This window comes from Triturus cristatus, chromosome 2_2, assembly GCF_964204655.1.
Source record: "Triturus cristatus chromosome 2_2, aTriCri1.1, whole genome shotgun sequence".
Taxonomy (NCBI): Eukaryota; Metazoa; Chordata; class Amphibia; order Caudata; family Salamandridae; genus Triturus; species Triturus cristatus.
Genome location: NC_140582.1, coordinates 1,006,643,924 through 1,006,660,276, shown reverse-complemented (window position 1 = coordinate 1,006,660,276; position 16,353 = coordinate 1,006,643,924). Strand labels below are relative to the sequence as shown.

At 39.9% G+C, this 16,353-nt stretch overlaps 1 protein-coding gene across 2 annotated transcripts in view; it reads left to right on the top strand.

The window, feature by feature from the left end:
* Positions 1 to 16,353, top strand: part of CRMP1 (collapsin response mediator protein 1) — a 207,313-nt gene that overhangs the window by 111,350 nt on the left and 79,610 nt on the right. For both annotated transcript variants that reach the window (XM_085642439.1, XM_085642440.1), the window contains exons 5-7: positions 1,378 to 1,439; positions 5,289 to 5,369; positions 13,453 to 13,521. In XM_085642439.1, coding sequence (XP_085498565.1) covers positions 1,378 to 1,439; positions 5,289 to 5,369; positions 13,453 to 13,521 — 212 coding nt within the window. The remainder of the gene's footprint in view (positions 1 to 1,377; positions 1,440 to 5,288; positions 5,370 to 13,452; positions 13,522 to 16,353) is intronic.

The window sequence follows — 16,353 nt, the reverse complement described above, 5'->3', positions numbered from 1 at the left end:
CAAACTCTGATTCTGTAACATATTTCGGAATCTCAATCTGTGTTTAGCGATCGGTATTTGGAAGGGGGCCTGCTTAGGACATCGCTTCCAAATACCGAATTGCAGTGCTATGTATGAATGTTTTGAGACCCTTTGCATATCCTCACAACTCCAAGCAGCAAGGACACAGTCTACAGTCCAAGTTCTCCACATAGGTGCCCTCTCCCCTCCAAAGACCCACAAGCAGCAAGACAAGACAAGAGGCAGACCCTGCTGCTTACACAGAACTGCCTGCATAGTTACCTCATTGTAATACGCGTGACCACATCTTTACCACTGGGTTTCTAAGAAAGGTATCACCAGCATGGCTCTTTAACACTAACATCCAGTGCTGCGCCTGATGTTGATTTAACAATACCCACTCATCATCCATCCAGCCAGGTACAAACAATTTGATGGGTGGGTCTTTGACATACAAGGCTCAACATTCTGGAATTTCACATCTCAGACTTGAGCGAAAAAAATTAACTTTTACAGAGAATTTAAGAAGACTCTTTTTCCCGCCTGCATATGACGTGGAAATGGGCCTGCCTCTGTCGCCTAGTTAAATCAACAGCCTGACTCGTTGGTGCACCAGCTTTCTGGCTCTCTGTTCATACATCATGCTGATGCCCAACTGCCTAAGGCAAGTTGTGACTCTGATTATTGACCATCCATCAAATCATCTTCAGTGTGTTTCAGTACCACTGATGCCTCACCATCTTCTCAGCATATCGCGGCAGTCTAGAATATGGGCATGAACCAAAAGATGTTTTGCAAACTATATATTCTCCCTCATGCCCACCCAAAAACCCTAGAAACAGATCTTCCAAATCTCTTTGAGGCAACGCCTCGAAGACATAAAATAAACAAATAAAGATTGCCCTGGAACCAGTTATTTAACATGATATGTCTACATATATAAGAAAAGAAAAAAAAAGTAGTGGAAATTCTAACTATGCAATCCTGAAACCATGTATCCATTACAATTTAGATTAAATATTCTTTAAAACGGTAGGATGAATATGATTGGCCAAGTTTAATTGCACTTTTTCCGGCTGCTAATAAAGATTGTCAGCGATCAGCAACATTTTGACACACTCTCTAAAGCAAGTAAGAACTAGTCAACATCGTATTCTGGAACATGTAGTGTATAAGGCTAGTATGTTTGTGTTTTATACAAATGTGTATATGAGAGATTTGTTAAACATATATGTACAATGTATGTGTGCATAGATGTTAATAAAATGATGTATTACATGTGTAAACGGATGTTTTAGTTTTTATTACACTTCTGCTTTATAATACACTTGTTTAATTTATTAGGATTGTATTACTAATAATTGTACTTCTATTTAGGTGTCAATTCCTTTCAAGTATACATGGCATACAAAGATCTCTACCAGATGTCTGATAGCCAGGTAACATATTAACCCACATGCATTTGTATTTGCTTTTGCACTATATAACTTCACAAAGCTGGCGTGTTAATGATGCAATGCATACGTTAGTAATTATTTTGGCAAGTTTATACCTACGGTATAATATATTATTTAGCAATATTGCAATGATGATGCACATGTGATTATATTCAGAAGTTGTTGCCTAGTGGGCCTTGCCGTATGTTAGCTACATGGAAAAAGAGTGCTTATTACCCCCAAAATATGGAACATGATCTCAATTTTAGTTAAATTCCAAATGAGCAAGTGTTTCTGATATATATCTTTACAGTATTGATATATTTTTCCATCTCTGGCACCACAATATTCTTATCTTAATGTAGGACTGTGGGTGGGTGAACATTTTTCCCCCAGAGAAAAAAAGGAGAAATCCTCAACAATGCAATCTGCCTCTGTGGGGCAGAAAAGCATTTCACATTCACTTTATTATGTTTGAGGTCTCTAATTGACTAAAAATACTTCAAATGAGGGGTCGTAGAACATGACCAACCGTGCTTGTTGCTGATGGTGTTTGGTTGGATAATACATCAAACTATTTCTCAAAAGGGAGATCCTAAAACGGGTGGATCAGAAAAGGGGTCTGCCAGCATCTTGGGAAAAATAGATTTTACCAAGAACACTTTAAAGTATACCACCTTCAATGCAGCTACAAAGAAATAGTTGTCATTTCATTACCAAAGCAAAATCCAATATTCACGCTTAATGCTAATTATAAGCTGTTGTGCGTCAATATTCTCTATCATAAGCATCTGAGAGAAGCACAAGAGTACATGCCAATGGCTCTGACGACTGTATGGGCCACCCAAGTGTGGCTCAAGAAAGAGGTGAAATTTCCACCTTTTTTAAAATGCTTTATTGAACTTTGCAGGTAAACAGCTAAGAAAACCACTGGCTTGGCTTTTCCAAACTGAAACGAATTGTGAAAACTGATACCTGTAATCAAAAGGGATACATTGCATTGTTCTGATATGCCCAGATTTAACAATTTAAGCTAATATTTAGTAAATAGTAGGAAATGTGCAGGTATAAACATAATTGCTTAATCTGTCCACAACATTTAGAATTTTAGAATAATATCTAGAACTATAAATATTAACACCCAAACCGAAAATTCCCAGATTTCCATGTCAAAATATCAATCAGTAAAACCCCCCATATTCTTCTGTGTCTGAATACTAATACGTTTCAAATGCACGGTAAGTATTGTTGGGGAAAATGTAGTAAAAATAATGGGGACTGTAGGAATTATCAGAGACAGCTAAGATGTGTTAGCATGTTTTTCTGGAGTGAACCCATTACAATATGATGAATGGATGTCCACCTGGAAAATAAACAGCTTAAATGTATGAATGGCAATGTTGCAGTCAACTGCGATTCACAAAAAATATAGATGTTTTGGGAATGGCAATGCAGAAGAATTGTGGCACAACATTCAAAGGATAGCTTCTGTCAAGCTTGGAGTCACTTACAAATAGCATGGGAAGGTGAGTGCATGTGGGTCTCAAATAATCACCAATCACCCACCTCGATGCATGCCACCACATTCAATCAATGTAATTCTTCATTTCAGTAGCCAGGAGTACGAATGGTTGTGCAGTGAAAGCCATAGGTCTTGTGTGCCAATGGAACTAAGCTACACTTGACTGAAGAGGCCCAACCAGGTCTAAACTACTCTTGGATTGATTGTGCTCTGGTTTAGAGAGGATCTGTCTTGGCATTTCGGTCTGGATTGTTCCTATTGGAGAAGGAGCAAGACAAATTTGCGTATGGCTGGTTCTAAACTGAGGTGGCATGGTGGGAAAAGGAACCATGGGTTGAGTGATTGCCAATGGCTAGACTTATTGCAAGCATTCTTTTCTTTTTCTTAAATACTTTATTTCGTTTAATGACCATAAAAGCAACATAAAATAAAAGTCACATTGGGTTAACAAACGATTAAATAAACTCAAAACTAAAGTCTCCCAAAGAGACAATGCCATAGTAAAAAATATTTGGTTCTTAGGTTGAAATATTATCTGAATAAAAGCTTTCGCATTTTAAAACAGAAATTTGGAGTGGATGCTGTATGAATTCAATATTTTATTAACAGTTAGCATATTCTTGGGCGATTATGTTTAGTGGTTCATCGAATGGTGGTGTGCTGCTGTAGCTAAGGTGCCATGATTACAGTCAACTTATATGATAAATGGTTTAGTTCCGGCGTTTGCATAAGTATCCTGGTGCAAATAGGCCAGACTGATTCTAAAATGTTTGCTATTGAGAAAAACATGCAAGCATTCCACCCATCACCTTTTGTGTGTTTTTGTGTAACACCTTAAGTGGCCAAGGGAATGTCCAGATGTACGTCCCAAACTGGTCTTGGGTTACTTGTATTCCAGTTCAGAGAGTACATGGCCTGGCAGTTCCATCTGGACTAATCCTATTAAAGCAGGGTCAAGACTCATTTGCATGAGGCTGAGTCTAAACAGAGGTAGCTGGGTGGACAAAAGACCAATATGTTGGAATACTACTCCCAGAATTTGCTTGAGGGTATTATACTTATTGCAAGCATTCTTCTCATCACCTTTTGTTTGTTTGATGTAGTGCCCCAAGTGGCCAAGGGTATGCCTAGACATGGGTCCCATGTTCACTGTGCCCAATGAACCAAGAAACACTCAACTGAAGTGTGAACCGGTATTGGGTTGCTTGTGTTCTGGTTCAGGAAGGACCTGGCTTGGCACTTTGTTCTGAACTGTTCCTGTTGGAGCAAGGACAAGACTGATTTGCATATGACTGAGTCCATACTGAGGTGCATGATGTGCAAAGAACAATGGCTACCCTGAGCAATTGCCAGTAGATAAACTTACTGCAAACATTCCTCCTGCTGGGAGCAAACCGTGGCCCTTGGATGCAATTTGCACCTATTCCCCAACCCAATTTTAAGCAAGTGTATATACCTATCAACTGCTCCTAGCTTGATTTGAATGCATGGCATAACCAAGATCCTGTATGATCCTATTACACTCAGTCCCTTCAGTCCCCAAAGCTTCTATATCAGATGAGCACGCCTTTCAGTAATGTGCAGCTGATGTCATGTGCGTCATGTGAGAAATGCACTGCCTTATGTTACTTTCTATTTATAAACAATGCAAAGCCACGAAAGGTGACTTTGCATGGCTAAGCAAATGATAAAATGGTTTTGCTTTGGGGTTGCACCAATACAGTGACACAACCCTAATGCAAAACCTTAGTAAATATGCCCCATATTTCTTCCACCAACCAAAATCATCTTTTAAAACTGAATATCGGATTAACAGAAAGCATAATTTCAAAACTGCAATTTCAGTCATCTTGGCTAGCAAAACATGTTCAACCTCATTTGACTCTCACTGTATTTGGCTTTTCTATAAAACTTTCTAGTTGGATGTTGGTAAAGCCACAAAGGGATGAAAAGTTGGCTCAAACTGCTTCAGCTCATCAAAGTTTGCTGAAAATACATCCATTATTTTTGCTGCAAATTGTTTCCTAGGGCCATTAACTCATGGAAAATCATTTTTGGCACCCCCTATAATATTTATCCTCATGACGAATCATTGCAAACATCCAAGAACAAGTGTATGACTTTTCTTAAGGGAAGATTAGTGTGTCCCTTTTGCTGACTGTTTTATGCATTATCTATTAAAATAACCTCTCTTATATCTGATTTAAACAATGACACACAATCAGAATATAAGGACAATAGGTTTTTTCTGAAGAACATTTTGATGATAATTGAATAAGTACTGAATCTTAATCATCATTGCAATTTATCATTGTTTTATTTGTTTTCAGCTTTATGAAGCTTTTACCTACCTGAAAGGCCTTGGAGCAGTCATTCTGGTCCATGCGGAAAATGGTGATTTGATAGCTCAGGTGAGTGAATATGAGTTCTGTTTCTCACTCAGATAGCCATGATAAATTAATTGGCACACAGAAATGACTAAAAGAAATTCAATGTTGGTGAATGCAAATCTCAAATATATAATTTGACAAAATCCCCTTCTGTTGAATCGTCAAGATGACATTTGTCAAATTGGAAATTTCTTCACAAAGCTGAATAAACAATAAGGAAAACACTTTCTAATTCCTTAGACCTTAGGAAGAATAAAGAGGAAAATAGCAGGAGAAGGATAAAGGAAAATGGATCTGAAAGAGGTGAAAAATATTGATATGATAGGAATGAAATACGGAAGAGCAACAGGCATAGAAAAGAAAACTAAGAAGGGAGAATGAGGGAAAATTTTAATGCATAGAAGGGCAACATATGGTCCACTACAGGAAAAAAGATGACAATTAAAGAATATTTAACACAAAATGCATTCTCCAGGCTTGAACAGAGCTGACAATAGTAACCTGAATTATATCTAATTTCAAGCTTCTGGACAATTTTATAGAAAACTAACTCATCGGGCTGACATGTCAACTAACTATAACACCCTTTTATTTAGTTATGATTTCTTAGGCAGTTATTACTGGGCAGGTATTATTACTGGGTGTTAGACCTGGCATCCTTGGCGAAGTTTTCCCCCTGACGTTTTGCCTTCAGACCTCCTGTTTTGCTGATATTGTTTTTGCTGGCCATGGGACTTTGCACACTTTTAGCACTGCTAACCAGTGTTAAGGTGCTTGTGCTCTCTTCTTGAAATATAGTAAGATTGGCTTACATCCAATGGGCATACCTAATTTAGTTTAAGTCTCTAGTAGAGTGGCACTACCTGTGCCCAGGGCCTGTACATTAAATGCTACTAGTGGGCGTTCAGCCTTCCACCCACTTGAGTAGCACTTTAAACAGGTCTCAGGCCTACCATTACAGCCCGTGTGTGCAGTTTTGAACTACCATTTTGACCTAACAAATGACACCATTTGCTGGGCCCAAACCCTTCTATTTATAACATACAAATCACCCTTAGGGAGGTCCTGGGCAGCCCAGCAGGTAGGGTGCATTGCATTTAAATAGATGGACATGCACTTTTAAGTTTTATGTGTCCTGGTAGTGAAAAACTCTTAAAATCATTTTTCACTACTGCAAGAACTTTTTCTCCCATAGGATAACATTGGGGTTGCCTTATTATATTTAATAAGCTGTAACTTCCAAATGGAAACAGCTAACTCATCAATGTTTGGTGTCTTTAGAATTGTAATGAAAAATCCTAACCTGCTGAAATCAGATTTCAAATTACAATTTAGAAAATTGCACTTTTAAAAAGTTGGCCTTTTCCTGCCTTAACCATTTGGTGCCTGCAGCCTGTCTTTGGGTTACGTTACTGGATGCAGTTGACAGTTGGGCTTCGTGTATTCCCGCTAGACAGTCACACACAATAGGGAGTTTAGGTGTGCCTGGATGGTCCATCACTGTCAGGATGGGAGGGAGGAGCTGGGTGCAGCCCCACTTACACTTGAATAGGCTGTGTTCTGCCTCCACAAAAAGGGCTGCCTACTCCTGTAGTTAGTTAGAGCCAGATCAAGGAAAGCACCTGTGCACATCAAAGGCATGCCCCTAGATGCTTCTCCCACTTCAAAGGCAGAACTGGGTATAAATATTGGACCTTAGAAACTAACCCTTCAGTACACTTCAGGACCTGTGGTTGCTGTGCCAGGATGAAGGACTGCTGTGCTGCTGAAAGGACTGCCATTCTGCTGGACAGCTGCTCTGAATGACCGTTAACCTGCTAGCTGCTGCCCTCCTGACTGGGTGAGAAGGACAGGCCCTGCATCTGTTGAACTGAGGAGTCCAAAGTGACTCTAAGGCAGAGGTCTTCAAATTGTGGGGCGCGCCCCCATGGGGGGGCATGATTGTGATCCCAGGGGGGCGCGATTGAGTCTGCAATTACATGTAGAATTAAAAGATAGCCTGGAAGCGCGAAAGGCGCGGTTCCAGGCTGCCTTCATTTACATGCAGCAGTTAAAGCCGATTGAAAAGTGTGAGGAAGGTATGCTTTTGGTATGGTCGGTCAAATATATTGTTTTAAATGGTGACGAGTTATTGTTATCTTTTATAAGAAGTGGGCTGTTTCCTGCAGAGTTTTCATCTTACTTGAGGAGTGTCTCATTAATTAGGACGTGCTTAGTATATGCCTGAAAGCATCAGTTGGTTTAGCGCAGCATTTAAAATTTACTGCATGCAGCATTGTAAGCTAAACTTTGAAAAGCATAGATACAGCAATTAAACAGCGTTAAGGAATTGTTGATTTCTCTGTTAAGGGTTGGATTGCTTTCCTCTGTATTCCAGTGGGAAATCGTGTGATTTCTTTCTTCGCGTTTTACTTGCATTTTACTGTTGAAAAATATTCTGTTGTAATGATTTTAATTAATAGTACAATACATGTATTTTGGTTGTGATTCCGATTCTTTCTGTGACTAGGTGCTTCTGTGTATGAAAGTGACCTATATATGTAACTAGGTTATTTAAAATGTGTTTGAGCTTATCGGTGTCTCTCAGAGAAAGCTACATATTTGTAAGTGTTATTTCCTGTGTGCATGTAAGAGAGTAAAACATATGAAGAGTGTGTGCGTGTGTGTATGTGTGCGTGAGTGTGTGTAAGAGATAGTTATATATTTTGAAGGTTTATTACATATGTGAATCTGTCTGTCAGAATTTTTCCTTAATCCTATCAATGGCAGTGACAGTCAAGAACTATCAAAGCTGTGAGTATTGCTGTTGGCTCTCTGGGTCGATGTGGACAAACAGCCAAGGTCTAGCTCAAAAAAAGTGGCTTAGTGTTGAGGCTAGGTACAGTACAACAAAGCTGTCATCGTTGCAATAACGAAGTGAATTTTCAGTAAGAAATGTGAGTATTTGTTAATACATAGAACTTTAATGAAGTCTCATAATGTTTTACTACATTTACAGTAGAAATGGCGATTAAATGCCTAAAAATCACAAAACATAATACATCATAAGAATGTTACTGCAACAATGTACAGTAACATTAGAAGTCAACATCTATACATGTTATATAATGTTTGTGTTCAATAACTGATCACAGACACTTGAACACTTTGAAAACAAGAAAATAAAAGATGATACTAATGAGTACTACTGAGCGGTGTGGGGCAGTGAGTGTGAAGTCAATGTCAAACTCATGTCTAAAAAGAGAAAAGAAAATAAGCATTTAATTGTTTTTTGTTCACCTTTGGGTAACTGCATATAAAAACATGCACACCCCTCAAATGAAAAACAAAAATACACGTTAAACTAATCAAATGGAAATATACTGTTTTATCTTATGAAACCTCAGTTGTCTAATATGATCACTGCAGATGTCTTTGTGTGTGACCAGAGAGTCACAGAATTTTGTGACAGAAAGAACTGTGAATGACATTATTTTAAAATTGTATTACCCTGTATAAAACAAACTGTTCGAAAATACTGTTTAAGAAAAAAACAAGTGCTTTAAAAATAACTATTTTAGTGATAAGCATTCAGACTATATCTAATGTAAATATTTCTATATGTGTCCATAAAAGGGTGAAATCCTTTTAACGGACACATATTACATCTCAAACAGAATAAATATTTGACAATATGAAGCTTAGTGACTGCATTTAATAAAAGCTACACTGGCTCCAAAGCAGCCTTTATATTTGGTGGTTAACCATTGCACAAATGTACATTTCTTTCAAGTAGCGGGTACCTTGGTGAGAAGCCATGTTTCTTCTTTAGTTTCTTACTATCTGTTTCACAGCACAGGAGCCCTCCCCACCCTCTGCGAGTGGGCACGGGACCCCAGCTATGGCAGGCTTACTATGGCAAAGAACATGGGTGCATTTTCCTTGCTAGCATTAAGGCCTACGTCACCATTGTTTCGCACAATACATGGCCCAAGGAACAAGGGAGAGGGGCGGGAGGCTAAATTTACTTTTTGATGTTGTTTTTTCACACAAAGCAGCAGAAAGCCTGCTTTGGGCATCTAGCCTAGGAGTAATAGCCCTGTTTAATGGGCAGAGTAGACAGACTGCTTCGCAGAGCTGTAGGCTTCATTGGTGCTGCAGTTGCAGGCCATAATTGCTGTGCCAATGTTTTCTAATCCTTGAAACAATGGTCCAAGGGATGGGAAAAACTTAGGCAGAGGAGACCCTCACCTTGATTTGGGCATCAAAGAGGGAGAGGGACACTGAGAGATGGGAGGGAGATGGATGATGAGACATGGGAGGGAGAGGAATGGTGTGAGATGGGAGCTCATTTTAACAAACATCAGTACCTATCCTTAGAGAAGCCGGTCTAGTGATACTTTGGCCCAGGGGCCCACTGCATCATAATTAGGAATGCTTTGCAATACAAGTGGACATGGGGGCTCATTTTCTTTGCTAGTGTTAGGGCAGATGGCGTCCTTGGCACAAAAATGGGGGGCAGCATGCAGTTGCTCATTTTCTTTCAGAAAGAGACAAGACTTGTTTCGAGTTTGAAGCGATGGTCAGACCAAAGGCGGGGAAGGAATGAAAGAAGAGGTGATACCCTGCTTCTCAGGACTTCAGCCATCATTAGTGCAGTAGGAGGAGTGCATTAGGGCCCACAGAATCCCGATTAAGTGCAGTAGTGTTTTTGGTGAATTCTTTTCTTGTTTAATGCTGTTGCATTTTTATAAGTCCCACATTTAGTGTGGATTCTGAGCTACGGAAACGTACCCCTGAAATGATCTCATGAACCCCGCCCTCTGTGATCATCCCTACTTCTACCACTCCCCAAATCCTTGCCATATAATTTTGGAAGGGGGCCCCACTTCAAAACATTTTGCTTAGGGGGGCTCAGAGGTAAAAAGGCCAGTTGGCTGGCCTCCTGACTTGAGCTTCAGGGACTGAAGGCTCCCAAAACCTCGACCCCAGCACCTGAACTCTGCCCTCTGTGAGTTTACCCTGCCAAGTAGTGCCACAACACTCCTGGATCATTTGAATTGGGCCTAAGGTGCTCTGCCAGCCTCTGTAGACCCAGCAAAACTGCCACATCTCCTCTGCGGCGCATCCCCGAGCAGAACTGATGCATTGTCGCTGTTGCGTGGATTGACCCCCTTCACAAAGACCCAAATCAACCTTTCACCCATCTCAGAACTGCTGCTGTGCAATGCATTTTCAGTGCAGGCCCTCGCATCCCTCATTGACGGCAGCCTCGATGAGGACAAGGTTCTTCGCACTGCAACCTCGTTGCTTGTCACAACCAATGCATTGCCTCTGCAGCGCTGCGCATCTTCGACGCAGACCCTTGCAGTGCTCCACCAACCAGGATTTAAGATACTTTGTTTAACAGGCATAACTGGGTCCATATAGCCAGCACGCGCTCCATCGCAGTAGGCCTACACTTGTGACTTTGTCCCGATCTGGTGCACCCAGATATCCACAGTTATCGCTTTGTGCATTTTGTCAATTTTTTCTCTGAAATCTTTAACATTGCATATCTCCGGTTCTACTGCCTGGATTTGTCATGTTTGGGCTTGTTTTAATTTTTAAACTTTACTCTATTTTTTAACTTGTTGTGGAATCCTTTTTGTCTGGAGTTATTCACTTTATTACTGTTTGAAGTGTTGCACAAATACTTTACACATTGTCTCCAGATGAAGCCTACCAGAGGGTTGAGCACAAGTTAATATATGGTTGGCTTGGTCCTCACTCTTGCAAGGATTGTGGTTGCTTCTTGACCAGGGCTCACACCCCAGTTAACCAGTATCCCAATTTCTTACTCTGGGGATTTCATGGCACTTCAGACAGCCAATCTAGAAAAGAAGGTGTACTTCAACTGTCAGATGCCAGCAGTCTCTGTCTTGGGGGAGGAGGCACTAGGACAGTTAGGGTTTAGAGCAAAGGAGAGGTTGGTGGACTTTCCAACATTTTCTAGTGGCTGAATTCCCTGGTATAGCTTATTTTAAAGCCCTGATTTAAAGAATGTTTTGATAAGTTGTTGTTTTGGTTGTTCTCTTAAGACGTGATAGCATTCTAGAGCCTGGGGTACAGTTCCAGTTCTTTCTATTAGAGGGCTCTTGTTTGATCAGACGTCTTGGTCCTTGCCTATTGAGGGACAGCTTCTGCAGTATTCCCAGGGCCATTAATAGGTTCTTGTGAGTTTCATGTGATGAGCACGTGGTCATTACTTTGCAGTAACAATTGGATATTTCTGAGCTCGACATGTGGGTTCCCTTGGCCACTCTGGCAATGTGATGGAGAATGCTATTTCTGAGAGTAGAAATGGGACTGTTCCTAACACATTGCTTGTCCTCAACACTACCTAATACAGAAACCTCTGTTTTACCAGCAATAAGGCAGAGATGTTTTCCTTTGTCTAGCGTTATAGAGAATGAGTATGGTTGGCTTCCAGGAATACCTGAATCTCAGGGTTGTTTGACTACTTCCAGAAGTGTTGATATGTTAGTCCATTATTGCGACCATCGAGCACACATACTTGGTAAGCAGCAAGAGGGAGAATGTTTAGCCCCAGGGAATCCCATCCTACATCAAACCTTTGTAGTGGGAGGTTTTTAATCTGATTCGTTACAATTTCCTGTCTGCAGGTTACAAGGTATAATTTTCATAACCCCATGAAGTAGCAATAGTGCTACTGTTAGGAGAATATCAGGGAAGGCAAAAGAAATGTGATTAATGTTAGGCTAGAATGTGAGACACACCTCGCAGCAGTAACAGTGGATGAGTAATGATTCCCAAGGTATTGAGAATATGCAGCCCAGTCACACATAGCTTGTAAGGGGCCCTACATACTTCACGGATATATGATGTAATGCCTTTGAAAGAATCTAATATTGCCTACTCTCCAGAGATGGACCTCCTAAATATGTAACTGATTTGACTCATCATATAAAATCACGTTTTCCAAATGAGGAAAAATATATACGCCTAGAACATTTTGTATTTTAGATGATGTTTTAAGCGCAAATTGTGTACATACTATATGGTTAAACTAGTGCTATAGGATTTTAACGAATTAGCACTCAAAACTGTGTACAATGTTTGAAGATGCATTCCTCCTGACAGTAGTTACTTATACAACCTCTGGTTGTTATACAGCAGTAATGGCCAGTTCCTGTGGATCGGTCTCATTTCCTTAAGCTTCAGGTAATGTGAGTGTCTAACTAAATGGAACCGCTTGCTGAGCAACAAAGGTTGTGCACTGTGTGTTTCATGGCCACTTATTTATCCCCATATTAGATTAAGGAGCTGCTGCATCCACTATATGTTTATGCATACAGATATCAACATGTAATTAGATTTCAGTCACATGAATCATTAGATGGATTATCCTTTGTGCAGAATCATTGCTGTCATACTAGCATTGAGTCATCTGCCTATCTATCATGAAAACTGTAACTCTTTTTCTTCACTGATCGTTCTCACAAACCTTGTGTTCTCCATCTATAAGACTATGAGCACTGTACTTGGATATCTCACTTCTCTTTTAAATTTTTAGGTAGCTTTACCTTAACTAAATAGTACATTTGTAATGTTAACAATGCCAATTGCAACTCACAACCCAGTGTAACTGTTTTGGGCATGTGCATGCAACATGTTGGAATGAAACAATATAATACGAAGGCGATGACCGAATACATTCATCTCATCACCCCGACATTGTATCATCTCCAGTTTTTATATTGATTTCCCTATTCCAAAAGCAAGCCTCAAACTTGTTACCACGGCAGAGTTTATGTCTCTGCTAGTTTCCCTTCTACTATTCACGTGTACTCAACTGCGTTTCAAAGGAATGCATTTTTATTTTTTCCTGTACCTAGAATATGACTACCCATACTAATTTCCACACACATTAAAGCTACAATTTGATAACTGTCTACAGACATTTTATGAGGTCTCCTAGTCTGTCTTTAACGAGTTCAACTTGTATTGTTAAGTTTACTTGATTACATTGGCAGATGGCTTTTGGGCAGCTTGAACGAGTGTTGTGCTGATAAAATGAATGACATTATTTTCATAGCTTTGAATATGTGTTTCTCATCTGCAGGAGCAAAAACGAATATTGGAGATGGGAATTACAGGACCAGAGGGACATGCCTTAAGCCGGCCTGAAGAGGTAACCTATTGTTATTATCTTTATATTATAAGTGGATGGTATTTTTTAATATTTCTACACATTTATTGTTTTTACTGGCTTATTGTTGGAAATGACCATCTTTCACATGGCATTCCCCTTGATTTTTATCTTCTTTTGTGAAACCCATTTTTTTTTTGTTTTTTTTTATTGAGCAGAGAAAAGAGGGTGCAATGTACATTGTTTCAAGCATTACATCTGAATGACAGCTGAAGATATGTAAACAAGAAGACTTGAAATGGGAAATGCAAGATAATTCCTAACATCGATGCTATGAACATTTCACTCCATTATATCATACAATGAATCGATACTAAAGTGGGAAACACCCATTACAACGACTCTGTATTCACGCGCTGCCATCGCAACGCAGCTTTTACATCGCGGGAGGCTTGACACCGCAGGTTTTTAGATCGCGTGCACATTTACTTCGCTAACGTTTACAACGCAAGCGAGTGCAACGGAAAACACATGATGTTTTTAGATCGCACACACATTTACTTCGCGCATGGTTTTAGATCGCATGCACATTAAAAACGCCATTAAATGGCCATTAAACGTGCTGCAACATTGGCAAGAGCAATTAAAGGCCCCCCCCCAAACCCAATTGGCAACCTTGGATCAAGTAGGGGGAGGCTTTTCTGACCTCTGTGAAGTTAGTGCAGAGGGTTAATATGCCTGCTGCAAAGAACATGTACCAAGTAGATTACAGAGTGCATACGATGGAAACAGATCTGCAGATTACTGCTTTGAAAAGAGACATCCTTTGGTGACTTGCAATTTATAACTTAAAGTCCTAATATAGAATAGTGAGCTATTAACTTTCATCCCAGAACTGCATACACACCGCAAAATATACATTAGAACATTGATTAATGTTGCAAAGAGGGTACATTTGGCTAAAAATCGATTCTTATTATTAAAGGAAACTCCCAACTATGCTGTTTCTTTTTCGACTCTGCGTTTGTGCTTCTCCACACCAAGCACTCTTAAACTACTGCCTGCCAGTATGGGTGACATGTGACTCCTACACTTTCACTCCTTTGGCTTATGTATCTATTCCTATACACGCGCCAAAAAACATTGTCGCAGCCAGCACTAAAGCTGGCCCTGTTCATAAGCACGAAAGAAACGTGGAGATGGCAATTAGTCCTAACACTGGGGGTTTGCCTTTACCCTTTGGAAACGGACGGGTTTACGAAACCATTGCTCGCAACCTGGGGGGGTGAGATTCGCCTCGGGTGAACCGCACGCTCTATCACACACTGTCGCACTGATACAACTTACCGATCCACAGGAACGTAGGCCTCACGTCTGGTCAGCTGCACAATTGAGGGGGAAATGGCAGGAGGCACGCTGGCTCACACCTTTTATATCCCACACATACGTTTTTACAAGGGTGACGGTAGATTATTACATAAGCCAAAGTAGGCCTCTTTAACAAAAAAAATAGCAATCAGGAAGACTTATTGAGATGCAAGCGCAAAATTTGGAGTTCGGCGCACCGGTAACCTCATCAACTGAAAATAATTCTTCCGGACCTACAGTAAATGTGTGTCTTTCGCATCGCATCAATGCAGATACCAGACTAAGGCATCTATAATTCACAGCTGACAAGTGTGCGGCGCTGCAAATGTAATTATCAAAACCATCAAATATTGCCTCCTTTAGTAATTATACAGTTACTGTGAACCAGTCTTTTTTAGTGGTGAACTGTATAATAATGGAATTCATTATGAATAAACGTTATATTCCAGGGACATCGCTTCTCATATGATAGCAGCGATTATTATTGTCCGCTGAATATTTATCAACACAACAGTTTGTAGCTGCGTTCACGTTCATGCGGAAATGTCGTCATTCATGGGGTGGTCGCGAGACACAGAACATGCAAGGGATGGCTTCAGTAAGCTAACACACTTTTATATTACTTATAAACACACTCTATTTCAAAAGTTTAGTTGCTGTTTAAAAAATGCGTTGTAATGGTACGCGATGTTTTTGTATGCTTTGTCATGCCTTGTTGCATAAGGGAACGTACATTGACGTTGCAACGGCACGCGATGTGAAATCTTGCGAAGTAACAGTCTTTGCGATGGAAATTCAGCATGGTTACAGCATGCGATGTAACGGTTGGCGATATAGCATCATACATCCTACTAAAGTGCAGTGCAGGATATAACAACTCCATGGCATGTATATATCTGGATGAATATTCGATCTTGCTCAAGAGAAAAATGCTACTCATGTCTTCAAATAGAATTTTTTTAAAAACCCCAAATAAAGTGCAAATGCAATAACAGCAAATCATTGCCTTGATAGAATACAGTACAATGAGCATCGCACACAAAGATCAATTCCACATAAAGTGCAAATACAATATCAGCAAATAATTATGTCAAGAGAGTACAGTACTTGAGTCCTAAAGTACAGAGCATGGAATGGAGCAACTAAAGTGCATATGCAAATAGCAACCAATAAATACCATTTTAAATTCACCTTCAGGGAATCAAACCTTTTTCCCCCCACAGCACCCCCCGAAACTTTCTAAATCATAATTAAACAAATACAGGCACACTACCCCAATCAATATATCAAAACATACAGATCTAAACAATTCCAAATAATCCTAAATCATTAGACCCCGTTAAAATTCTAAGAATCATCGAGAACCAATAGATCTGCAACTGTCCTTAAATACGAGCAATTCCCTAAACCCCTTCCAATTTTTGTTAAATTTCATTATTCCCCCGACTCTCCTAGCATAGGCCTCTTCAAATCTACAAATCCTTTTCATTTTATTAAACCAAGTTA